Source organism: Lepus europaeus, chromosome 5 (genome assembly GCF_033115175.1).
Source record: "Lepus europaeus isolate LE1 chromosome 5, mLepTim1.pri, whole genome shotgun sequence".
In the NCBI taxonomy this organism is placed as follows: Eukaryota; Metazoa; Chordata; class Mammalia; order Lagomorpha; family Leporidae; genus Lepus; species Lepus europaeus.
This window is the reverse complement of record NC_084831.1, coordinates 22,034,672-22,059,505: the sequence shown is the minus strand read 5'-3', so window position 1 is coordinate 22,059,505 and position 24,834 is coordinate 22,034,672. Positions and strand designations below refer to the sequence as shown.

The 24,834-nt window shown below is 46.6% G+C and overlaps 1 protein-coding gene across 6 annotated transcripts in view; it reads left to right on the top strand.

Annotated features, from left to right (window-relative positions):
- Window positions 1-19,522, top strand: part of SRSF4 (serine and arginine rich splicing factor 4) — a 29,150-nt gene extending 9,628 nt beyond the window's left edge. The window contains exons 1-8 of one of the 6 annotated variants that reach the window (XM_062190824.1): window positions 1,985-2,122; window positions 3,051-3,233; window positions 3,884-4,057; window positions 8,756-8,898; window positions 9,792-9,904; window positions 14,053-14,267; window positions 18,156-18,245; window positions 18,449-19,522. In XM_062190824.1, coding sequence (XP_062046808.1) covers window positions 3,936-4,057; window positions 8,756-8,898; window positions 9,792-9,904; window positions 14,053-14,267; window positions 18,156-18,245; window positions 18,449-19,316 — 1,551 coding nt within the window. In that variant the 5' untranslated portion in view covers window positions 1,985-2,122; window positions 3,051-3,233; window positions 3,884-3,935 and the 3' untranslated portion in view covers window positions 19,317-19,522. Of the gene's footprint in view, window positions 1-1,984; window positions 3,234-3,272; window positions 4,058-8,755; window positions 8,899-9,791; window positions 9,905-14,052; window positions 14,268-18,155; window positions 18,246-18,448 lie in introns of those variants that run through there. The other 5 variants (XM_062190823.1, XM_062190821.1, XM_062190822.1 and 2 more) reach the window with 5 other exon arrangements.
- Window positions 19,523-24,834: the final 5,312 nt, after the last annotated feature.

Genomic DNA, 24,834 nt, shown 5'->3' with positions numbered 1-24,834 from the left:
TCTGGCAGTCTATTCATTGTGGTGTTTTAGAGGTAGGCAGATGGGCTTTGTTTCTTTTGTGTGGAAGCTGGTAGTGCTGGGTGCTGGATTTAAACCTTTATTTCAATCAATAAGAGTAACGGATATGGTTAACTCCCAAATTTTGTTATAAGTTGGTTTGTTTTTTGTGATTGTTTTTTTTTTTTTTTTTTTTTTTTTTTTTTAAGATTATTTATTTAGTTGAGAGGCAGAGTAAAAGGTCTTCCATCTGCTGCTTTACTCCCCAAAAGGCCACAACAGCCAGAGCTGAGCCGATCCAAAGCCAGGAGCTTCTTCCAGGTCTCCTACATGCATTCAGGGGCCCAAGCACTTGAGCCATCTTCCACTGCTTTCCCAGGCCACAGCAGAGAGCTGGATTGGAAGAGGGGCAGTTGGGACACAAACCAATGCCCGTGTGAAATTCAGGTGCCGCAGCCTGAGGCTTGGCCTACTATGCCACAGTGCCAGCCCCTGTGATTGAGTGGACTTTATTGTGTCATCAGAGACTAGGTGACCCCCTTTTTTGTGATACCTATTATTTACGGTAATGTTTATAAGCATAAGAATATTAAAATGGATGTAGGTATGGTTATGTTTAAAAAGAGCAAACATGTTAACTTTAAAAATATAGTTAATTATGATGGGGAGTTATGATTATGATAGTGTGATTCATAAGCTGTTTACAAGTACAGATGTATTTTGCTTTTTGTGTAGCCTCACTTTATAGAATAGTAATGTGGCTCCTGGTAAAAGTGAAACAGTTTAGCAAACAGGTTTGGGCTGGTTGAAACAAATGGGCAGATAGGCTCATAGAACAGTTACAAAGAAGACCGTGCTCTCTGATGGCTTCCTTTCTGCCTCCCCTGCTACCAAGAATGTTGTTTTACTGGTCAGTTTTTAGTGTAATGATCTTACTCCATGTCCCTTACCCCAGTGAGTATTTGTAGTGTAGAATCAACACCGTGGGCCTGAGTTTGATTGTTTCTTCATCATTAGAGGTTTTCCAATGAATTAATTGAAGAGAAAGAGAGATCATGAGTTTTCCCACTAATTCATTGGCTGAAATAACAAGTTTCCTAATGATTCGTTTCCACTAGTTTCTTAGTTCAGACTAAGTATTCACAACTTAATAACATTAGCAAAATAGGATGCAGAAATGATACTTCCTTGTCACTGAGTATATAAGATTATAATGTAGCCACATCAGCGTTTATCTGATGGAACTGGTTTTCTGTGCTCCTAGAGCTTCTGTTTCTGCAACCTCGGTCTCAGAGCTTCCTTCCTTCCATTGGTGTTAGGAGACAGCAGATCCTAGTGGTTGGATGTAGGCTTTAGATTAGCCCCTGGGTTTGAAAACTCTTAGGTGTTTAGGTAGTCTTGGCAAGTTACTCAACTGGTTTAAGTGTTAGTTCCTTCATCTGTGAGATAAGAGTAAGTCTCAGAGCTGTGAAAATTGAATATGATATGTGCAAAGCATTTAGTATAATGCTTAATACATAGGAAGACTTTCGAAAGCAGGAGTGATTATTATTAAAAGGATTTGAAGTAAAAGAGTAGCAGGCTGGAGTAACCGTGTTAATAGTTGTTTGGAATTAATAAAAACTAAGATTTAGATGCTTCTCATATGCAAAGTACTTTTCTGGTTGGTGCTGTCATCCTCGTGTAGTTGCAGATCTGAAAAGCTTCTAGTATTCTGTGATTTCTGGCCCATCATTCTCCACCATGCGTGCTTATATTTTTTGGTCCCCAATCACCATTCCTTATGAAACCAATCAGATGCATTCTTATGTGCGTGATGTTGTCAGTATCCATCTACATCTACCATGTCCAGGTCCAACTCTTACCTTCTCTATGGTGGTCTAATTTTTGCTGAGCCTTACAGCCAAAGACAGACTCTAGGGGTTGATATGGGACCTCCAGGATGGGGATTGCACAGAATAATCTTATTTTTCCTCTATTCTTCTAGTCTGTTATGTTCTGAACCCACACATGTTTTCGGAAGGACCAGATGGCTGACACTGGCTAATGGGAACCAAAAGACAAGAGTGAAAGTAACCTGGTTGTCACATACCCCCACCTTAGAGGTGCTTCACCCTGCCCCAAGGTCAATTCCTTTTTCCCTGGAGACTTCACCCTGCTGTGTCAAAAAACTGTACTCCAGCATGACTTATCTGAGGCTAGAGCACCACTAAGGCAACTGCATTTGTCAAATGGGAAAAGACTGTACTCGGGACCTTGGAGAGAAGCATCAGCCTGTAAAAGGCAGTGAACCTTACGTTTTCGAGTCATGGATCTGAGTTCAAATGCAGCTCCACCACGCCTTAGCTTGGTGACAAAAACCTACTTGTTTAGCCTCTCTAAGCCTCAGTTTTCTCATTATAGAACGGAAATAATAATAATAATATATTCTTTATATTTGATATAAGGAATCAATGTAATATTATGGATAAATTCTTTACCATGTGCCAAGCTCTGTGCTAAATACCCAACATGCACTAGCCTTTGTTGTTATTGAAGAGCTCATAATCAAATGAGAAGGCAGGCACAAAGGAAAGAACAAGGCTTGAAGAACCACAAAAGCATGCACGTAAAGCATAAAATTGAAATGCTAAAATGTTTGAACTCAGGCAGTTTTCTAAGGCTTCGTGAAAAGAGGTAAACTCTCAGACATGGGAAAAGATTGACGTGATATCACTTGTGTAGTCAGGTGTGGGTTTAGAGAATGAATTTAAAAAGCTCTTCCGGGGTCATTCTAGATGACTAAGCAAAAGAATGATTTAGCTGAGTTTCGCTGCTATAAAGAGACACATTGATTAAGTAAAAATAGCTGCATCCTAGAATTACGTCAGTTGGTCAGACAGGTAGAGACAGCCCTGAGTGCCCAGCAAAATGAGAAAACTGGAACTTGTCAGTAGACCCAGTTCGCAACCCGAGAGAACTTGTCAAAAGCGATGTCAAGGTTGTTGGGAGTGAATTAGGTGGTCAGGGGATCCAGAAGAGAGAAATCATGAGGTAGGTTTTCTTCTTTGAAGGTGGGGAAAGATCAAGTGCAGACTGAGCTGTGGCCAACGTGTGCAGACCAGGAATCCACACTAGCTCTAATCAGAAAGCTCTTGGTGTGCGGAACTGCCAGTTTGCCGACGTGAAAAGAGCCCCAGACTGGGTAATGGTGAGCCCTGAAGTCGCACCCCAGCTCTGCCACTCAGTGAGCACGGGTAAGTCATCCACCTTCTCCGGGTGGCCTTGATGGCCCTCCCTCCTCTGAGGCTAAAGAAAGCGAGGCCAGAACGCCCAGAGCAGCCTCCTTCCCGTCTCAGGATAGGCAAGGGTCTCAGGAGCCTACTCCTGTGTTTGCAGCTCCAGTAGTGGGTTATAAAGAACCCTCCGGCACTGGGAACGCCAACTGCAACCGTAATCACTGGCCCTGAGCGATCGAGGCAGCATCTGTTACTGCTGTGAGGGCCCCACGCTGCCAGTCCCCAAAAGCTGCCGGCCCTTGGAATCGGGAGCAGCTACACCGTTCGCGTTCACGTGCCTCACGTGCGCGTGGGAATTGGTTGCAGAAGTGTCTTTCCATGTTCTCCAAGCACTTGCCTTATGCAGACAGTGAAAATTACTGTTTTTATTGCCATCCTGTCCATGTGTCCTAACTTTCTTCACCTCCTAAGACCAAGTTGGTTGAAGTGTAGGACCAGTACTGAGTGCTTTGACAGAAAGCTGTTTGATTCCTGTTCACTGAATGCCATTTCTTTCAGGGCAGACTCAAGGGCCCTGCCCTTAACATACAGTGCTACTGACTCTAGATTGAGGGTTCAAGCCACCCGTGGGTTAACTTCAACAGATGAACATTTTTCCTTGGCTACAGCAACATCCCTAAGCCTGACCAGCCATGGAGAGGTTCGGTTCTTACCAGGAAAATGAGTGAATGTGGGAATGGCTCACCACATTGGGAAAACAAAACACATCCTGCTGATGGTTGGCTGAGGACTGTCATGTCCACATACAAAGAAAAAGCATGTGGCACAGTTTTAGGACAAAGGTGAGCAGAGATCCACCGTGGAAAGGGGCACATTTTTCTTTTAGAGAGAATATGGAAGGCATGCCCCTCGGTAAGCAGTGTTGGTGGGTGACGCAGTCACACGCATGGAGGCTTGCTTTCCCTGCTCCTCATGTCCACTCCCCAGCAGATTCTGGTGTCGCACCCCGTGGTCATCTGCCCGTTAAGCCACTGACCAGCCTGTCTCCAGAGCAAGTCCTGCTGCTTGCTCCTCGCTGTTGACAGGGTTCTCCAGTCTCCCTGCTCAGGGCAGGTGTGTGGAAGACAGAAGAGCCTGCACCGTTCTGAAAGGGGGAATCAATTCCACATTCTTTTCTGGAGAACTTGCAGAGAAAAGGGCAAGCCTGAAGGTGTCTGGGACCGTTGGTGAGGGTTGTTAGGATAAGAACAGTATGAGTTCAGGTAATAAACCTTGGGTAAAGAAGCATGATTAACATTTCTGAAATTGCAATCTTGGAGTACCTTAGTTTAAAAAACATGTCCCTCTAGCTCTGGCTTTTCAGGGTTCTGACTGCTGCCCTGAGCAGTGTACCATCTGTTACGTGAGGAAGACTAGAGCATTGGCACAGAGACAGGAATGGACTAGAATTTAGAGCAGACCATGCAGTGCAGCGTGGCTGGTTGGTTTGTAGCATCCAGATACCTGTCTATTCTTGATAAAAGTCACAGTGCCCACTTTTTTGGGGGGAAGACAGCAACTTCCCTCTCTCTCCCCCTCATTCTTTTGACCATATTTTTCAGGATAGAATATGACCAGAGAAGAGTTTGGGAAGAGACAGTGGTAGAGAAATGAAGAAAGGAGTTTTGTTTTTTAATGGAAGAGTGTTGTGCATTTACTAATAAGGCCACACTTTTTAGCCTTTCACATAAGATAGGGGGAGAAAGATTGAAAGATGGGGCACCTGAGAGTAAGATGAGGCATAGTGGAGGTGTCTTTGTGTTTTTATCAATCCCTGGTATAGAAGAATTTTCTAAATTTGTCTTAGATTCATTCTCCTGAACTCCTTCATCCTCTTCATTTTCATACTAAAATTACTGAAAAATGTTCATTTTTAACAGCAGAAGAGCAAAGGTGTCTGTAGTTAGAATTAGAGAAATGTATCTGGTTGGTTGTGTTTTATGTAGCTTTTTTGCAGATCCCACAGACAGGCATACCTATGGTATACATACACAAGCACACATCCAGCAGTGTAAATGTGCGCGTGTGTATTGTATATCACTCCTTACTGTGACCAAGATTAGAAAGAAGCTTTTGGAGAGAAGAGATTAGTATCATTTTATTTACTGACAAGCACAAAGGGAACGTTAAGACTGATTTCAAAAGACTCTGATGTTGTTTACCAAGAAGTGCATTTTACTTTGTTGAATGCACTAAAATTTAATTCAGGGACAGTTAAAATGTTTCAATAAAAACTGAAATTGGAACCCATACATAGTATTAAAAGGTATTTTAGATAACAAAAATTAAATTTACCCTGTCACTGTTGTGTCCGTCTAGTGTCACCATCTTCGTACAGACCTGCCAGACTTTAAATTATCCATTGTTAAGCCACAGGAATTTTTTTTTTAACATTTATCTATGATACTTTTTGTGTTAGGAAATACTTTACATTTAGTATAGCTCCCACATTTCATAGTAAACTAAGACTCAGAAAAGTAAAATGATTTAAATATGCTATTTACAGTTGGTTTCTGACAGAACTGTAACTTGAGCCCAAACTAGTTCCTTCATTTATTTGAAAGACAGAGCAACAGAGAGAGAAATTCCCATGCACTAGTTCACTCCCCAAATGCCTGTAATAGCTGGGGCCAGGCCAAACCAAAGCCAAGAGCCAGGAACTCTATCCGGAACTCCACAGGGGTGGCAGGGACCCAGGTACTTGGGCCATCATCTGCTGCCTCCCAGGTGCACAAAAGCACAGTCTGCTAGGGGATGCAGGTTTCCCAGGTGGCAGTTTAACTGCTGTACCAGTGCCCACCTGAGATCAGTTCTTAGTTCTCCAGTCTTAATAGTGAGTTTGAGCTCTAGACTTTGAGTGCTCTGATGGTTTTTTTTCCATGCAAGTTATTTAACACTGCCTCAGTCTACTCATCTGTCAAATGGGAATAATAAGAAATGGCTCTTGGATGCCAAGAATATTAGGATAGTGTTGTCCAGTACACAGGGATTATTTAACAAGTGTTAGGTGACATTTGGTAGTTATTCAATATTCCTGCCTTATTTGGGGGACTTAGTCTGTTTCTTGAAGGCAACAGTCATTCCTCAAGGAAAGCAGATGTAACTAGACAGTAACTTGAAACGAGCAACAGTGCTGGTCTGGAGTTGGCTTTGCTCTCAGCAGGAGTCCCTGCTGGGTGTGGTTTGGTACTTGCTTCAATCTCCCAGACTACCCCGCATGTTAGTGGCAGAGAACAGTGACAGTCGGGTACCCGATTTGATCCTCGGTCTGGACTTTGACATTAAAATGTTCCAAATAGAGTTTGTGGCGTGGCTTTGAGGAATAGCCAAAACGTTTCTGAAAAATAAATCGGATCTCAAGTCAGCTATTTTAATAACTGACTTGGATACCCAAAAAAATTGGCTAGTGAATGACCCATTTGTTGGAACTTTTCAGAAGTGGATACTACCAAGGAGCTGTAGTAGGCCGTTTTCTTCTAGCAGTAATCAGCAGGGACCAGTGTTACTGACAAGATTTGCTTTGGTTCAGCCTTAGCTTACAAAGAAAGATCAGTCTGAGCGCTGATTTTTATTTTAAAATAATTGCACCTCTGCTGAATAGACTGTCTTTGCTCTCTCTGAAAGGCCAGAGTGAGCTGTACATGTCCACCTTGTATCAGGATGGGCGTGCGCAGGGTGATCTTTGCGTGTGGGAGAGGAAATGCCATGGAGACCCGACAGAGGCCTCACCGGTCTCAGCAGCAGCCAGGCTGTCTGTGTCAGGTGCCCTGCATTCTGTCTCCCCACGTGGTCAGAAAGCTTTAACATGTTAAAGACAACAGTTTGGATTTTCTGTCCTCAGGAGTCAGTGCTGTCCCTCTCACATCACACTAGGTCGTTCTGGTCATGGAGTGGTGGCAAGCCAGCGGGTCCTTCTTAGGGGAGGGGAAGTATTGCATCCCACTGGGTGGAGGGTTTTCCCTCACCTCTGCCCACTTGGTGTCAGGCTGTCACATGGTGCCCAGAGCAAATTCAGGATTGGTCTTCACAATGAAACTAAAGAAGGCACATTTTCTGTTTTCCAGTCTATTTAGAGATAAACCAAAGGGGAAAATGGGTTTTTGTTGTTTAATTTTTGTCTCTGAAAATAATAGTGTAACTTTTCTGATGACCTGTTCTACCTAGGAAAGGAGGAAGCAGCTACGCTATGACATCTCTTAGAGATGTCTAGTGACCGAAAACCACTTTTGAACATAGTGATTTGGAGAGGCTTTACTTTCCTTGACAACTATAATAGCAAATTCAGAATCATCCTTACTAAGCTGCTTAGCAGTGCCAGCCTATGGAAGCGTGAAGCCTTGTTGCAAAGACTCATAGCCCATTTACTGAGCAAGTTTTATGGGTTTCTGAATAGTGTTACAGCAAAACACTTCCCATTAAATAATGGATGTGTCAATTTTTTTTCATGGAATTGAGAGGCAGTGGCCCTTAGAGTTTGAACGCCACTCAGACATTTCCATAGAGAGACCCTTCCAAAGTTGTGACCTACGTGTAACCTAGTACATGGTCACCTTGAGAGACTCTTAGGGGCTCTTCAGTAAAGGAGAACTTGAGCAATTGAATTCCCTCGTTTATGTAACTTTGTCAACAGCTTGGATGAGCCCCTGCAAGAACTGAACTGCTTTTAAAGTATCAGTATGTTTCAATGCAGGGCAACACTAACCAGTGTTTGTGTGTACACAGGGCTTCTTAGGGTGTCCACAGATTGCTTGAACCTTTCCTTTGTGATTAGGTGTGATCAGTAAATGGTTTATCGATAAAAGCCATGATCACAAAGCTACACTTTCCACAGCTGTGCTAGGTGAAACTAAGTATTTATTGATGACACAGTTTGTAGGACCTTTTTTTAACCTTTCTTAGCGGTACCTTATAAGTTTTGTGCTTTGCTTTTATAAGTTATATTCTATAATCAGCAGGATTGGGGGGAGGGTCTTTCCAGAAATGTATCAAACCACCAGTCCTGCTAGGGAATTGCTAGAAGTGCTATAAAAGGAAGTCTACACAGTTTTCTCTAGATTTTAGAGAATCTAGCCTATCTATAACTTTGTAAAAATAATTTGGAATCTCTCAGAGAAGTAAATAGCTGCAGTTTTTGTCTGAAATTTCTAGAACAGTTAATTGTCTTGTTACTAATTTGAATATTGACACCTTATATCAGGCATCCCCATGGAGGTCTTTGTAGTTGCCACCAACCACTTTGGGGGAGGGGGCCAACAAGAGAATTGTTCTGTATATCAGGCCACTCTTCTAGCAAGATAGGAAACTGAAGAAGTCTCTCTGCCTCCTACAGTGCCTATTGGCACAGAGCAAAGTGGTTTCCACTAAAGAGAAGAGAAAATTGATCCTTAGTTTGCAAAACCCACCTAACCTTTGCTAAGCATGAACCTCATTGCTCTCTCTTGATGTTAGTGAAGCTGGATGTCATAGTGATACCAACCTCGGTTTTGTTTGCTCTCTTCTAGGTATGGTTTTGTGGAGTTTGATGATCTGCGCGATGCAGATGATGCTGTTTATGAACTCAATGGCAAAGACCTTTGCGGTGAGCGAGTGATTGTGGAACATGCCCGGGGCCCACGGCGGGATGGCAGTTACGGCTCTGGACGCAGTAAGCATTCACAGGGGTATTTGTATCCGTGACGTGCTTGGTTATCAAATGCTGATTTTTGAAAGAAGTTAATTAATATTACATTTATATTTAAATATATTGATGTTTAAGCCATTTGTTTTATAAATTATATCTTTTTTAAATGTAGAATTGCAAGTATTTTTGGTAATGTGTAATTTTAATTGGCATAAATTTCTTGTTTTAATGCTTTATAAAATGTTAATGATGTGTTTGTGTTATTTTTTCTCCCTCTGTAATGCAATTGTTTAACATAGATTTAACAAAGACCTCAATGTTTTAATTAAAAGAATCCTTTGAGGCTAAGATGACTGCCTGTTCCATTTGCTGACCTTGGGTTACCTTTCCATGCGTGGCTCTTTGAACCATTGTGGCCCTTGGCTGACCAAAAACAGGAAGCCATGTGACGACCGCAACCTTTCCCCATTAGACCTGGGTGGTGAGGATCCCAAGGGTTAGACACAGATGAGATTAAACTGAAATAGGTGCCTGAAAATCTTTTTTCTATAAAATTTTCACAAAAACTGTAATCACTATGAGTAACACCAGTAACTGATATAGTAACTTGGTTACTTATTTCTAAATTGTTAATAGCTTTTAATTTATGCATGTTAATTTTTAAATATAAATATTAATGAATATATACTTACAACGTTGTAAATTAAATTTTTGTGTTTAACTCATAGCTTTCTTAAAACTTAGTTTAGAACTGCGGGTGGGTTTGGAGTGAAAATACATGTGCTCTTGTTTGGGTGGAGATAAATCATAAGTGTAAGGGGTTAAAGGGACAGGGTGTTGTCGGGAGTTTTTTGTTGATTTTTTTTCTCCCCCTTTTCCTGCACTGAAGTAATCTCATCTTTTTGACTCTTCCTAAGGTGGCTATGGTTATAGAAGAAGTGGCCGAGATAAATATGGCCCTCCCACCCGCACAGAGTACAGACTTATTGTGGAGAATTTGTCAAGTCGGTGCAGCTGGCAAGATCTAAAGGTTTGGGCCTCATTAGCCTCCTGGGATAAAATTGGGCAGGACTTATGGTTGGGAAACAGGTACATTTATGTAGACCAGTTATACACAGACTATAGTGGTAGTGTTTATTTGAAACCTTCTCAGAGCATTTTGGAAATTCTCCAATTAAAGATTCTGTAGGAGTACAAAAGACATGAACATTTTCATTCGTTTATATATTGGACCATCGCTCTAAGAACAAATATATGTTACATGAGATTTTTCTCTGCAGAGAATCGTATAGGGACATACCTGTGTGGTTCTCAGTAATAAGGAAGAGGTTGGATCCACCAGTGTTGCCCATGTTAGCTGTAACATGAAACTTTAGGTCAGCTTCCAGCATGGATCCTCATTGGTAGACTTGGTCATCTGACCTGGGTTCTCTCATGAGATTTGTTTTCCAGCTATTATTTGTCCTGAATCTCAATAAGAAAGAAACTTACAAGTAGTATCCTAAGCGGAGTGATCTTACGAAGACAAATGAAAGGGATACTCGGTTTCCTGGGTTACTTCTCAGTTTTTTGGTCCTTCATTAAACAAGTAATTTTTAACAAACTGAGACAGTATATTTAGGCCAAGAAAAATTAGGGGAACTGGCACTGTGATGTAGTTGGTTAAGCCACCACCTACGATGCCAGCATCCCATATGGGCACCAGTTTGAGATCCAGCTGCTCTGCTTTTTTTTTTTTTTTTTTTTTTTTAAGATTTATTTATTTATTTGAAAGAGTTACACAGAGAGAGGAGAGGCGGGGCTGGGGGGGGGAGGGGTCTTCCATCCACTGGTTCACTCCCCAACTGGCCTCAACAGCCGGAGCTGCACTGATCCGAAGTCTGGAACCAGGAGCTTCTTCCAGGTCTCCCACGTGGGTACAGGGACCCAAGGACTTGGGCCATCTTCTGCTCTCCCAGGCCATAGCAGAGAGCTGGATCTGAAGTGGAGCAGCCAGTACTTGAACCAGCACTCATATGGGATGCTGGCACTGCAGGCAGCAGCTTTACCTGCTACGCCACAGCACTGTCCCCATTGATCCAGCTCCCTGCTAATGGCCTGGGAAAAACAGTGGAAGATGGCCCAAGTCTTTGGACCCCTGCCACCTATGGAAGCAACCTAGAAGAAGCTCCTGGCTCTTGGCTTTGGCCTGGCACAGTCCTGGCCATTGCAGCCATTTGGGGGGAGTGAACCAGCAGATAGAAGATCTCTCTTTATCTCTCCCACTCTCTGTAACTCTGCCTTTCAAATAAATAAAAAACTAAATCTTTAAAAAAAAAATAGGACTTTTTCTCAGGCATACAGTTTTAATTTAAAGCACTAAACATCTACCGCTCTCCTGCCCACCCCGCTTTTTTTAATTTGTTCTCAGTAACCTTCAGCTGATGAAGATGAAATCCAGAAACAGTTAAGTCACACACTTGGTCGTAGCCAAGAGCTGGCACCAGGACTCTTGATTCCTAGTCTGATGTTTGCTCTAGAGTAAACCAGGATATGGAAGATTTTGTCTAATTCTGTGTTTCAAATAAATATATCTTAGGAAAAAGAAAAGTTTATTTTGGTACAAAAAAAAAACTTGAATCCACACATGGCTTTGTTTTCATAATGCACATTCCATGAACTTTTTGAATACCCTGTGTATGTGTGGATATCAAAAAAACTTTGCACCAAAATAAGCATAGCTTTTTATCAACTTTTAAAATTACATTTCTTAGAGAGAGAGCTCCCATTCACTGGTTCACTCCGAAAATGCCTGCTATACCTGGGGTTCAATAGGGACCAAAGACAAAGAGCCAGGAACTCAGTTCAGGTCTCCCATGTGGGTACCAGGGCCTATCACCACTGCTTCTCAGAGCCCACACTGGCAGGAAGCTGGAGCCAGAAGCCAATTGTCAAACCTCGGTACTCAGCAGAGAGCATGGGCGTCTTAGCTGCATTGCCAAATGCTGGCTCCTCTTTAAGTAGGGCTACTATTAATTTCTACTCGAGGTTATTTTTTTTTTAAGATTTATTTATTTATTTGAAAGTCAGAGTTTTGCAGATAGAGAAGGAAAGGCAGAGAGAGGTCTTCCCCAATTGACTGCAATGGCCAGAGCTGCACCAATCCAAAGCCAGGATCCAGGAGCTTCTGGGTCTCCCACGCGGGTGCAGGAGCCCAAGAACTTGGGCCATCTTGTACTGTTTCCCAGGCCATAACAGAGAGCTGGATCGGAAGTGGAGCAGCCAGGACTTGAACTGGCGCCCATATGGGATGCTGGCACTACAGGCGGTGGCTTTACCCACTAGGCCACAGCGCTGGCCCCTCAAGGTTATTTTGAAAGTGAAGTGAATTTTTATATAAGCCTACAGTGGTTCCTGGTGCAATAATTTCTAGCTATTAATCAAGGAAATGTAAAAAAATTTTTTTTAATTAAAGATTTATTTATTTATTTGAAAGGCAGTTACAGAAAGAGCATAAAGGAGAGATAGAGAGATCTTCCATCCACTGATTCACCCCCACAAAATGGCCACAATAGCCAGGGCTGAGCCAGGCTGAAGCAGGGACCAGGAGTTTTTTCCAGGGTCTCCCACATAGGTGCAGGGGCCCAAGCACTTAGACCGTCTTCTGCTTTCCCAGGCACATTAGCAGGGAGCTGAACCAAAAGTGGAGCAGCCAGGTGGGACTTGAGCTGGCGCCCACGTGGGATGCTGGTACTGCAGGCCCCAGCTTAACCTGCTGCACCACAGTGCCAGGCCCCCAAATAAAACAAATTTAAGGGCTCTTGTGGGCCCAACCCTGTGGCTTAGGAGGTTAAGCCACGGCCTACAGCTTCAGCTGCTCCATTCCCTGCCAATGGGCCTGGAAAAACTGAGGAGGAGGTCCAAGTGCTTGGGTCCCTGCATCCCTATGGGAGACCAGAAGAAGCTCCTGGCTCCTGGCTTCAGCCTAGCCCAGCCCCAGCCATTGTGGCTGTCTGGGGAGTGAACCAGCGGATGGAGGATCTCTCTCTCTCTCTCTCTTCCCTTCTCCCCCTCCCTCTCTTTACTCTCTTTCTGTCCTGTCCTCCCCTTTCCTCCCCTCCTCTCACCTTGTCTCTCTCTCTCACTCCTCTCTTCATAACTCTGTCTCTCAAATAAGTAAAAAAGAAACCTTTGAAAACAATAAAACCACTTTACCTACAATCTTTTTTTAAAAGCCTCTTGTTAGTTTTTTAAAAATGAATAAATTTATGCCCAAGATGATCACATTGAGAACTGGCAGTTGACTCCTAGTGCTAATGCAGATTCCAGAAGCTCACGGCTTCTGTTCAGACCTTGGCTCATTCACTTACTGCCCGCATTACCTTGAGAATTTCTTTAATACCTCTGTTTTACTTCCCACATCTCTAAAATGGAGTTAGTGATTGTATCTTTCTGATGCGGTTGTAATTAGGACTAACTTAATTGAAACTTACCTATCATGCAGTATACATTCAATATGCTCGATGCTCTCATTACTAGTTCAGTCTAAAACAAAGTGGGCGGGCATTGTGGTGCAGCAGGTTACCCTGTCTCTTGGGTTACCTGTACCCCATAGAGCAGAGTGCCGATACATCTAGTTCCGACCCCTTCACCTCCAATCCAGCTTCCTGCTGATGCTCACGGGTGGCAGCAGATAATAGCCTGAGCACTTGGGTTCCTGCCACTCATGTGGGAGACTTTAGGCGGATCCAGCCCAGCTGTTGCGGGCGCTGGGAGAGTACACCAGCAGATAAAAGGTCTTTCTCTCTCAGTCTCTCCCTCCTTTGTCACTCTGCCTTTCCAGTGTATAAATCTTTTTTAAAAATGTATGATTTAAAATATGAACTTTAAAAACACAAGTTGTATGAACTTGTATAAATAAAGAACTTACTACTGTAAAGTTAAGAAAATGATAGTTAAAACGCTTATATTCTTACACAACTGTATTTTAAAAGAGCAGTATCATCTCAGCCGCCCACCTACTCGCCTGGTCCTTTAGAGAGCCTCAGGAAGTGGCAGGCAGATGGCAATGTTAAGGAGTAAACTTCCTTCTGAAGAAAGCTGGCGTCTTCCTACAGGGAAGGAAAAGCTCCTGGTTCCGGTGATTACATTAGCGGTTTGGGCAGAGCGTGTCCTGACCACGCGTTTTCTTTTCTCTAGGATTACATGCGTCAGGCAGGAGAAGTGACCTATGCAGATGCTCACAAGGGTCGCAAAAATGAAGGGGTGATTGAATTTGTCTCTTACTCCGATATGAAAAGAGCTTTGGAAAAGTTGGATGGAACAGAAGTCAATGGCAGAAAAATAAGATTAGTTGAAGACAAGCCTGGCTCTAGACGACGCCGATCCTACTCGAGGAGCCGGAGTCATTCAAGGTACGGCTGGGGTCTTTGGTGTGTTGGCACTCTGTGAACTCATTAGTGAGCAGCACACAGATGCGCTGTGACATTCCCCTTTGGGGTTCTCAGTGACACGATCCTGTCTGGTTCAGTAACTCAGAACTTGGAACTGAACATTCATTTGTAGAACTCTGGAACTCTTATGTCATGAGTACAAACAGAAGTCAAGTCCCTTCCCTGAGACAAGAATCAGGGGCTTCTTTGACGTTCTGACTTGACTCCCAGGTCAATCCCTCACTGGGGCACACCCAGCCACCGGGCCCTTGGGCACTCTCCCAGATAGATCATCCGCTCACAGGTGGAGACTGTGTCAGGGCAGACAGTGGACTCAGCATGTGTGAGCAAGGCAAACATGGTCCCTGACCTCAGAAACTCAGGCCAGTGGAGAAGACAGGCGTCGAGCAAATAATTGCCATTGGGACAGGCTTGTCACAGGAAATGCACACGGTACAGCCAGTCTGGAGGCTGGCAGAAGCTGAGCCGTGAAAGATAGGTTGGAAAGAGTGAGCAGGAAGCAGAGGAAGAAGTGCCTTTGTAGCAGCACGATGCGCGTTCTTGGGGGGGGGGGGGGCAGAGAGTCTCCCCAAGGAGACTGACGTAGGGAGGGGCCAGAAGGGGAGTGGCTGGGGATCGAGTGGAGAATCAGCCGCTGCCCGGGCGAGGGTGTAAGAGGAGCAGGTTTCTGCAGACTTAGAAGCTTTTCTGAAGTTATTGTTTAGGTTTTTAACCCTTTAAATACATAGAGCATTGGAAAATATCATCTAATGAACGCTGAATCCCGTTAAACTTATCACGCTACAACTGATTTTCTCAGTCTTGTTTCATGACCCCCTCCTGCTGCGTTCATTTTAAGGCAGATCTGAGCAGCCTGTAGCTCACGTGTAGGCACTCCCTGTCCGTCTCTAATGTGCTACATACAGGCGTAACAACAGCATGGCTAGCAGTGACTCCGTATTATTGTTTAGTACCCACTTTGTATTCTGATTTTCCCAGCTGTCTCAAACACGTATTTTTGCAGTTGGTTTGTTCAGACTCAGCTCCCGTGTAGAGTCACATTGTACGCATATGATGTGTCCCTTAATTCTGCATCTAATCATTGGCATATCTGTCAGCCTTTTTATTTGCCATGCATCGAATTATCAAAGAGACAGGGTCGTCTGTGGTAAAGATTGCCCGGTTCCGCTTGCTGAGGACACCTTGTGGTGAGAGTTGAACACATTCCCGTACCCTGCCTCTGTGTTTCCTGTGAGCATAGTTAGATCTGGAGACTTCAGACAAGTGGCAGCATTTTATGTATCAAGACTTCATTGGCAGAACTCGTACCTCCTGTTCACCATTTCACATACCGTGTCTGCACGTCCACTTGGAATGTTGGCGTTGGCTCAGTGTAGGGCTGGTATGGTGTCAGCAGCACCCCCATCAGAGCCTGTACTGCTTCCCTTCCCATACAGGCCCCTGCTACCCACGTAGGAGACCCATATGGAGTTCTAAGTCCTGACTTTGGTCTGGCCCAGCCCTGGTCATTTGGGTAGTGAACCAGCAGGTGGAAATCAATCAATCAATATCTGTCTCTCTCTCTCTCTCTCTTGTTTCTTTTTCTCTCTCTCCCCTCTTTTCAAATAACAAATAAAATCTTTAAAAAAAAAAAAAAAAAAACTTGGTGCATTCAGGCCAGGAGCCAGCCCAACTTTACCAACTTACAGAGTGTTAGATGTCCCCTGGGAACCTCCAAAGATGGTGACAAGCATGGTTGCTTGGTATCAGTATGAATGAATCCTTGGATGCTTATACATTTGTTGTTTGTCTGTTGGTCATTTTCCTTGTGCAGATTTGGTCATTGGGTACCCCTTCAGCTGGCTCCTGGGTCTTCAGTGTCATTTTTGTTTTTACTGTTTCCCTTTTCCTTTTATTTTCAAACATAAAAGGTGAAGGAATGGTTTGTGAATACCTGTGTGCTCTCCTGACTAAAGCATTTTGCCACCTTTTCTTCCCCCCTCTTTGTATTCATGTATGTGTATATTTACACACAAATACACTGTACATTTATTTTGCTGTAATATTTGAAAGTGAGTCATAGAAATTATGACACTTTACCAATAAATACTTTAGCATATGTGCCCTATCATGTCAATAACCACAGTTCTATATTGTCACCTAATAGCACTAACAGTACAAAATTCCATTAGTCACCCAGTATCCAGGCCGTATCCAGAGTTCCTCAGTTGCCCCATGTGTTTTGTTTTGTAAGATTTATTTATTTGAGAAGCAGAGTGACAGCCAGCAATCTCCCCAAATGGCCACAGCGGCTGGCGCTGGGTCAGGCTGAAGCCAGGAACCAGGAAGTCCACCCAGATATCTCATGGGTAGCAGGGGCCCAGATATTTGGGCCATCTTCCACTGCTTTCAGGCGCACTAGCGAGAAGCTGTGTCGGAAGAGGAGCAGCCAGGGCTGGAAGCCGCATTCCAGTATGGAGCACTGGAGCGCCAGGTAGCAGCTTGATCTGCTGCACCAACGCCAGCCCTTCAGGGGCTATTCCAGGCCGGTTAGGTACTGTGCAGAGGTTTTAGGTCTCTAGTCTGGAGCAGTCCCACTCTTTTTTCGACCCTGTGACATTTACGTTTTTTGGGGAGGAGCGTTGGTTTGTTTTCAAGAGGCAGAGAGACCAAACAGCTCCTCAGTGCCTGCAAAAAGCCAGCAGAAGCTGGGAGCTGGGAGCTCGGTCTGGATCGCCTGTGTGCGTGGCAGAGACTCCGCTGCTGGAGCGATCGCCCGCTGCCTCCTGAGGTGTGCATTAGCAGGACGCTGGGCTGAGGAATGGGAGCCAGGATTGAACCCACAGGCTCCAGGATGGCATGTGACTGTCTTAACGGACAGGCCAAACACCTACCCCTTTCTTAGGATTTTTAAAATTAATGTAAAAGGTAGAGAGACTGAGATCTCCCATGCTCTGGTTCATTCCCCCAATACTTGCAATACCCAGGTCTCCCATGTAGGTGGCAGTGGTGGAGACCCAATTACTTGAGTTGTCACCTGCAGCCTCCCAGAGCGTGCGTTAGCAGGACACTGGAATCAGAAATGGAGCTGGACCTGGAGGCAGGCGTTCTGAAGTGGGGGCAGGTGTCCCAAGCAGCAGTGTAGCTGCCAAACCCGACGCCCACTCCAGTGTTGAATACTGTCACACTTTCTTTTATCTGTTTCCTCTTGGTATCATTTTTTTTTTCCTTAAACATTTATTTAATGAATATAAATTTCCAAAGTACAGCTTATGGGTTGTCTCTTGGTATCATTGAACTTATGCTTTATCTCCCGAACTTCTTGTCACCTATGCAGTAGGTCTGGAGAGGTGTAAGGTGCAGGCTGAATATTGTTGGCAAGCATCCTACACAGGGCCCCAGAGTTTTCTTATTTGTGATGTGATGAGGTGGTCTAGAGCCATCTGTGCATTTGCTGCCCTCCACCTGAATCAGCCATTTCCCCAGAAAACCCTGAAATGATCAGTCCGCAACCTGGGCTTCTAAGTATAACAGCCCTCGGGTCACAGTGAGGTCAGAAGCCCGTGCTTTTGGGAGGCTCTTGTGGTGCCAGGAACGAGATGGTAGTGGCTCACCCAGGGAGCCGGCAGCAGAGAGAGAAGGGCGAGAGCAGGATCATCAGGATCTGAGGGGTGAGGGGAAGCAGTGGAAGGTGGCTCTGGTTTCTGGTATAAGGAACCCAGTAAAGAGCAGTGGCGCCTGGTACAGTGACGGCAGGAAGGAACCCAATGAGAGGAGCAAGTGGGGGGTGGGGGGAGGGAGGGCTTTAGGGGCCAGCTCAAATCAACCAGCTTTTTGCAGCAAGCATTGACAATGTGTCTGTTCTCCTAGGTCTCGCTCTCGGAGCAGACATTCCCGGAAGAGCAGAAGCCGAAGTGGCAGCAGCAAAAGCAGTCATTCTAAGAGTCGATCCCGCTCCAGGTAGGTCCAGCTGGACGTGTGGAGGCGGCCAGCAGGAAACTCCTGCGCCAGGTCTCACTTGGATTTCGATCATGGCCCGGGAGGGAATTGGGGTTCAGAACCCAGTCCCTGCCACTGCCAGCATGCATCATACTGCTGGATGTGCTCGTCCTTAGCATGAAGCCTGGTCTCAGGTGGCTCAGCAACCTGCCGTGTCTCCGCAGGTCAGGCTCCCGCTCCCGGAGCAAGAGCCGCAGCCGGAGCCAGAGCCGCAGCCGGAGCAAGAAGGAGAAGAGCCGGAGCCCCAGCAAGGATGACAAGAGCCGCAGCCGGAGCCGCAGCCGCAGCGCCGGCCAGAGCCGCAGCAAGAGCAAAGACCACGCGGAAGAGAAGGCACAGAACAATGCCAGCGCCGGGAAGTCCAAGAGCCGGAGTCCCAGTCGGCATAAGAGCAAGAGCAAGAGTGGCAGCAGGAGCCCAGCGAGGGCCGCGGAGGAGGAGAAGCGCAGGAGTGGCAGCCCGGAGCCCAGCCGGAGCCAGGAGAAGAGCGACCCCAAGAGCCGCAGCCGGAGCCGGAGCAAAGGGGGCAGCCGGAGCCGCAGCCGGAGCCGCAGCAAAAGCAAGGACAAGAGGAAGGGGAGGAAGAGAAGCAGGGAGGAAAGCCGCAGCCGCAGCCGCAGTCGTAGTCGCAGTCGCAGTCGTAGTCGCAGCCGCAGTCGCAGCCGCAGCCGCAGCAAGAGCGAAAGGAGCAGAAAACGCAGCAGCAAGCGGGACAGCAAGACGAGCAGCAGCAAGAAGAAGAAGAAGGAAGACACCGACCGCTCCCAGTCCAGGTCGCCATCCCGCTCGCGGTCAAAGGAGCGGGAACATGCCAAGTCCGAGTCTGGCCAGCGGGAAGGCCGGGGGGAGAGCGAGGACGCCGGCCCCAAGCAGGAGAGCCGGTCCAGGTCAAGATCCAATTCCAAATCGAAACCAAACCTTCCATCAGAATCACGTTCCAGATCAAAGTCCGTGTCGAAAAACCGATCGCGATCCAAGTCGCGGTCCAGATCTGCTTCTAGATCACCCTCACGGTCTAGATCCAGGTCCTAACTGGTTACGGCCACAGCTGGAGCCGCCGGAGAAGTCTTTTGTACATGTTTGGTAGCCGTAGCACAAGTGATTGAAGTAGAACATGTCACTGCTGTACATTTTTAACTCCCTTGATGGTGTGTCTATAATTGTGAAATCTAAGTGCTTCCTCTCAGTAAAGCCTCCTGGCGCCAGGCCTCCTGCTCGACTGAAAAAAACAAGGAAAATCTCTCTGAAACCCCTCTTCTCATGGCCCACGGTAGAATATCCAAAACGCCTTGGCGTTCAGGCCTGGCCTTTCCTGCAGGGAGCTCAGCACCTGGACGGCTTTGAGGCTGGATGGTGACGTGGGTGGGTACGGGGAGTTCAGCCATTTCTGCCCTCGAGTTGATGCCCTTTGATGTATGCCATTTAGTGGGAGTGCTAAGTCTTAAGTTTCCTGCCACTTTGAGTTCATATTTTTGGACTTAACAAAGTTGTGAACAGCACAGTCGAGGAAAACTGATACCTGCAGTTACCCATAGGAAAGAAACTAGAGTTCCATATTCTGGTATTGTGATTATATTGTTTTATATTAAAAAAGAAAAAAGAATTTTTTTTAATTTTATTTTTCCCCGTCTTGCAAAGTATAGTGACCCCTGTTTCCATTAAATTTGAATAAAGACTATTTTTGCTTGACAAAATTCCATGGTGCTTGAATCAAAGTTGCATTTCCTGATACATCTTTAGCACTCTTCTCAGCATAGAGCTCACGTTGGTAGCTGGCTGTTCCCCTTGGAATCACCCACGGCAGGGAGCCACACTCAGCTAAAGGATTCTCAGCCAAGCAGGAGAAAAGCAAGGTTCCTAGGAGTACATGATTCTCCCTGTCGTAAGAAACTTACTTCCAGGCTGATGAGAGCGGAGTCAGCTGCCGAGTTGCTCACGAACAGAGCGTGCACTCCCCGTGCTGCTGGCTGAACTTGGCACGAGCACAGTGGCGAGCTCACCGTGTGTGGTTGAGAGGTCTTGGAAGGCTGAGTCAGGAAGGCTCTGTAGGACCTGTTTCCCTGTGGCCTTTGGCCTAGCTCCCTAGGAGTCCCAGAGACACAGCGACTGCCGCGTGCTCTCCGCCCTTGAGGACCGGTGGAGAGGCCTTCATTGCATGCAGCAAGCCTGAGCCGCCCAGGAGTTCACGCGGAGCTGTCCCTGTGTTTAACGCGTCCGCCTGTAGAGGCGACACAAAAGCGGAGTGCTTCCTTGCTCTTCCGTCACCTGTGGTCCAGGTGGTTGTCAGCTTACATGACAGGTGAGGCAGTGGCGCAGGGCAGCCCCGATCAGCACACAGGAAGCCAGATGACACCCTCGTCAAAGGCAGCGATGGTGGGTGCAGGAGAGGAGAAGCAAGACGGGGAACAGGGTGATCCCAGGATAAGGAGGCAGCTCTGGGGAGCAGCCAGATCGCGGGGAGGTAGTGCAGCCTGGGAACGCGGCATTTCAGGAGCAGACTGGGCATCCAAGCCCAGGAACAGCGTCTCCCTAGAGCCTCCGGACCCTTACGTGGGCCTGTCGTGCCATCGTGATGTGACGCTCAGTCAGAATGCCTGCTGCCTCGGACGATCTGTTGGATTTTTTAGACACAAATTTTAAAAGTTTACCTTAATTCCACATTAACTGCATCTCCTTTTCCAAATTCCATTCTAAGCTCTGTTCCTATTCACTCATTCTAAACAAGGTTCTGTTCATGTAATTTAATAAACTTCATCATTTAACATGAGCATTGGAAAGTTCTTGCTTAAGTGTTTAAGGCGCATTGATGCTGATCAAGTTAGCTTAGCTCAGTGGTCCTTAAGAACAACGGTTCGGAAAGCCCATGTTGTGCACTGAAAGGATCCCCAGCCTTTTTTCCAGCAATTTTTAAATCCATTTGTATTAGATTCTGAATGAAAAGAGGCTAAAGAAATCTGCAAGGGGTAGGTGGAAACATCTACTGAGACCCACACAAATAGAGCCAGCTGATTTTGGCAAAGGATCAGAGGCAAAATGGTCTTCAACCAGTGATGTGGAGACAACAAAATCCACATGCAGAAAGTGTCTCAGAACTCAGAATGGGTCATAGATGGATAAAACTACGGCTCAGACAGTGAAGGAGAAAGCCTAGTGACCTTGGGTTTGGCCATGACTTCAGATAAGATACCTGTATTACAATCCATTAAAGAAAAATTGATGTTGGATTTCATTAGAATATAAACTATGCCCTGAAAGGTATTGTTAAGAAGCCACAGATTGGGGGGAAAGACTTGCAAAACATAGCTGATAAAGAGCTTCCCTGGGGCCAGCAATAATTGTGGCTTAATGGGCAAAGCTGCCAAATGCGATGCCAACATCTCATGGGTGCCTGTTCAAGTCCCGGCTGCTCCACTTCCCATCCAGCTCCCTGCCAGTGTTCCTTGGAGAGCAGCAGAGAGTGGCCCAAATGCTCGGGCCCGGCATCCATGTGGGAGACCCAGAGGAGGTTCCTGGCTCTTACCTTCCATCTGGCCCAGCACTGGCTGTTGTGGCCATTTGGGGAATGAACCAGCAGATGGAAGAGTTCTCCCTGTCTGGTACTGCCTTTCAATTAAATTAAATTTAAAAAAAAAAAAAAAAAACTTGTATGTAAAATACACAATGAACTCCTAAAACTCAACAATAAAACAACTTTAAAACAGGCAAAAGATCTGAATAGACGCCTCACCAAGAAGAGACAAATGGCAGCTAAGCAGATGGGGAGCTTAGCAAGTTGCAAACAGACTACAGTGAGATGCCACTGTACACATATTGCAATGGCTGACATCCAAAAGACTGACCAACCAAACGCTGTAAGGGAGGTGGCGCGATGGGATGCCTCATTCCTCGTGAGAATATGAAGTATAGTCAAATGGGAAGATGGTTTGCTGCAAAGCTGAACACAGTCACCATCCTGGAGTTGCTTAGTTTTGTTAAGATACCTCAGACCAGTATAGCAGTTTATTTGAGCAAAGAAAAAAGTAAGGACAGGCCCAGCACAGTGGGTGGAGCCGCTGCTTGGGATGCCCTTACCCCGTATCAGGGTGCCCGTTTGAACCCTGGCCTCTTCCTACTTCCGATCTAGACTCCTGGCAGGCAGACAGTGGCTCAAGCACTTGGGTTTCTGCCGTCATGGAAGACCCAGGTGGAGTCCTAACTCCTGGCCTTGACCTGGCCCACACTTAGCTATTGCAGGGTTTTAAGGAGTAAGCCAGCAGGTGAATAACGTTCCCTCTGTCGCTTGACCATTCAGATAAAATGAGTCTTTTAAAAGAAAAGTCCAAATAATTGGCAAGCGTGGCTCAGCAGGTTAAGCTGCCGCTTAGGGCGGCCACACTGGGGTGCGTGCTTTACATTCCAGGTACCTTGTGCTTCCAGTCCAGCTCCCTGCTCGTGCAGGCTCAAGTTCTTGAACCTGCCGTGCACATGGGATGCTGGCGCTGCAGGCAGAGGTTTAGCCAACTATGCCACAGCGCTGGCCCCTGAACATACCATTGTTGCCTGCAATGTTGGCATCCCACGTCAGAGCCCTGGTTCCAGTCCTGACTGCTTCAGTTCCGATCCAGCTGCCTGCTCATGTGCCTGAGAAAGCAGAAGTTGGCTCAAGGTCTTGAGCCCCTGACGCTGACATGGAGGACCCAGATGGAGTTCCTGGCTCCTGGTTTTGGCCTGGACCAACCCACGCCACTGTGGCCATCTGAGGAGTGAACCAGCAGATAGGGCAAAATGGAGAGATCTTCTAAGTCTGCCTTTCAAATCTTTTAAAAATGAAAATGGGCCGGTGCCGCGGCTCACTAGGCTAATCCTCTGCCTCCGGCACCGGCACCCCGGGTTCTAGTCCCGGTTGGGGCGCCGGATTCTGTCCCGGTTGCTCCTCTTCCAGTCCAGCTCTCTGCTGTGGCCCAGGAGTGCAGTGGAGGATGGCCCAAGTCCTTGGGCCCTGCACCCACGTGGGAGACCAGGAGAAGCACCTGGCTCCTGGCTTCGGATCAGTGCGGTGCGCTGGCCACAGCGGCCACTGGGGGGTGAACCAACGGTAAAGGAAGACCTTTCTCCCTGTCTCACTGTCCACTCTCTGTGTCAAAAAGAAAAAAAAAAAAAAAAGATGAGGAATCTTCCTTTTCAGCAAATAGCTTGAAGGTTTTTTTCTTTTTTTGTAAACAAGTCTACACAATACTCTGTATTTATCCACATGCAACAAAAAGTATTAGCAAGACTTCTCCCTGGTTGGTTGGTAGATCGGCTGCTCCTTACTCGAATTCAGCCTGTTCCAGTTCTACAAAGTGCCCACGGTTCAAACAAGCCGCACACCAAGCATATTCCTCTAGTTTGCTACTGAGGGGACCAAAGCATCCCTTAGGTCAAAGAAAGCTCCAAGGTTAGCACAACAGATCCAGCACCTCATCAAGTCTCCGCGAAAGTCACCGGGCCTGAAGCTACAGTTACAGCATTGTCCCCTTAAGCAAAGAACCAAGAAAGGCTCGTTGGATGCAAAGTCTCATTCCAACATCCTGGGAAAAGTGTCCACATCTGAGGATGCCATCTGCTTCCGGGAAAACCCTGGTCCGTTTGGGAGGCCGCTCGCGCTGAGACCAAACCTGCGATCCGAGGCTTCAAGGCTTTGGCGCAGTGCAGGTGGTGCGAGAAGACCCTGGGGTGGACCCTGCTGCGGGGGTTCAGGAGCTGTTTCTCTCCGATTTCACTTCCAGAAGACCCAGTCTCCAGCGTCTAGGTCGAGAGAGGTCTGGCTGCTGTCGCGTGATGGGCCACGCAGAGCTTCCTTCCCCAGACTTCCGGTCTCCGCACGGTGCGCGCAGGCCCTGCAGCGTTCAGCCCCATCAGGACCCAGGACCGGTAGGAGGAGATTTGTATTTCTAAGGATGGAGAACCTCCAGTCTTTGAGCCGTTAAAGCTAATGATCGTGGGCCAAGGGAATGCAACTGACAATTTCAAATTCCAAATGCTGTGTCTCCTTGCAGCCTTTCAGAACACCGAGGATCCCAGGGACAGTGGCAGTGTCGCTGTGGGTGCACTGCCCTGTTTACCTTTGGTCATTCCATCATCAGCCTGCACCTGAGTCCTGGCCTCTCGCCCTTCTTCCCCAGACAGCGTGTGCACCACCACCCCACCAACTACCAGCCCCTGGGCTCAGAGTGGTCCCCCTGCTAACCACATCCAGCCCCCAGTGGCGTGGCCAGCATCCGTGCAGGCACCTTCATCTCCGTGACCCCCCTGCAGCTTCCAAGGGGCATCCAGAGCCAGAAGGTCACGTGAGGCCCGAATGGCTGTCTGGCGGACCTGGGCGCAGCGGGGAGCTTGGGGGGCAAGACTCAGGAGCACCACGTCAGAGACCATTGAAAGGCTGAGGGTGCAGGGTTTTTGCAAATCCTGTGGGCAGTGCCCGTCTCGCCGCTGATTAGAGTCCAGTATGAGATGGAGCTGGTCATGCTATGGGCTCGGCAAGGTCAATGATGACGGCAGTGTCCCCTGGCTATAGCTGGAGACGGAAATC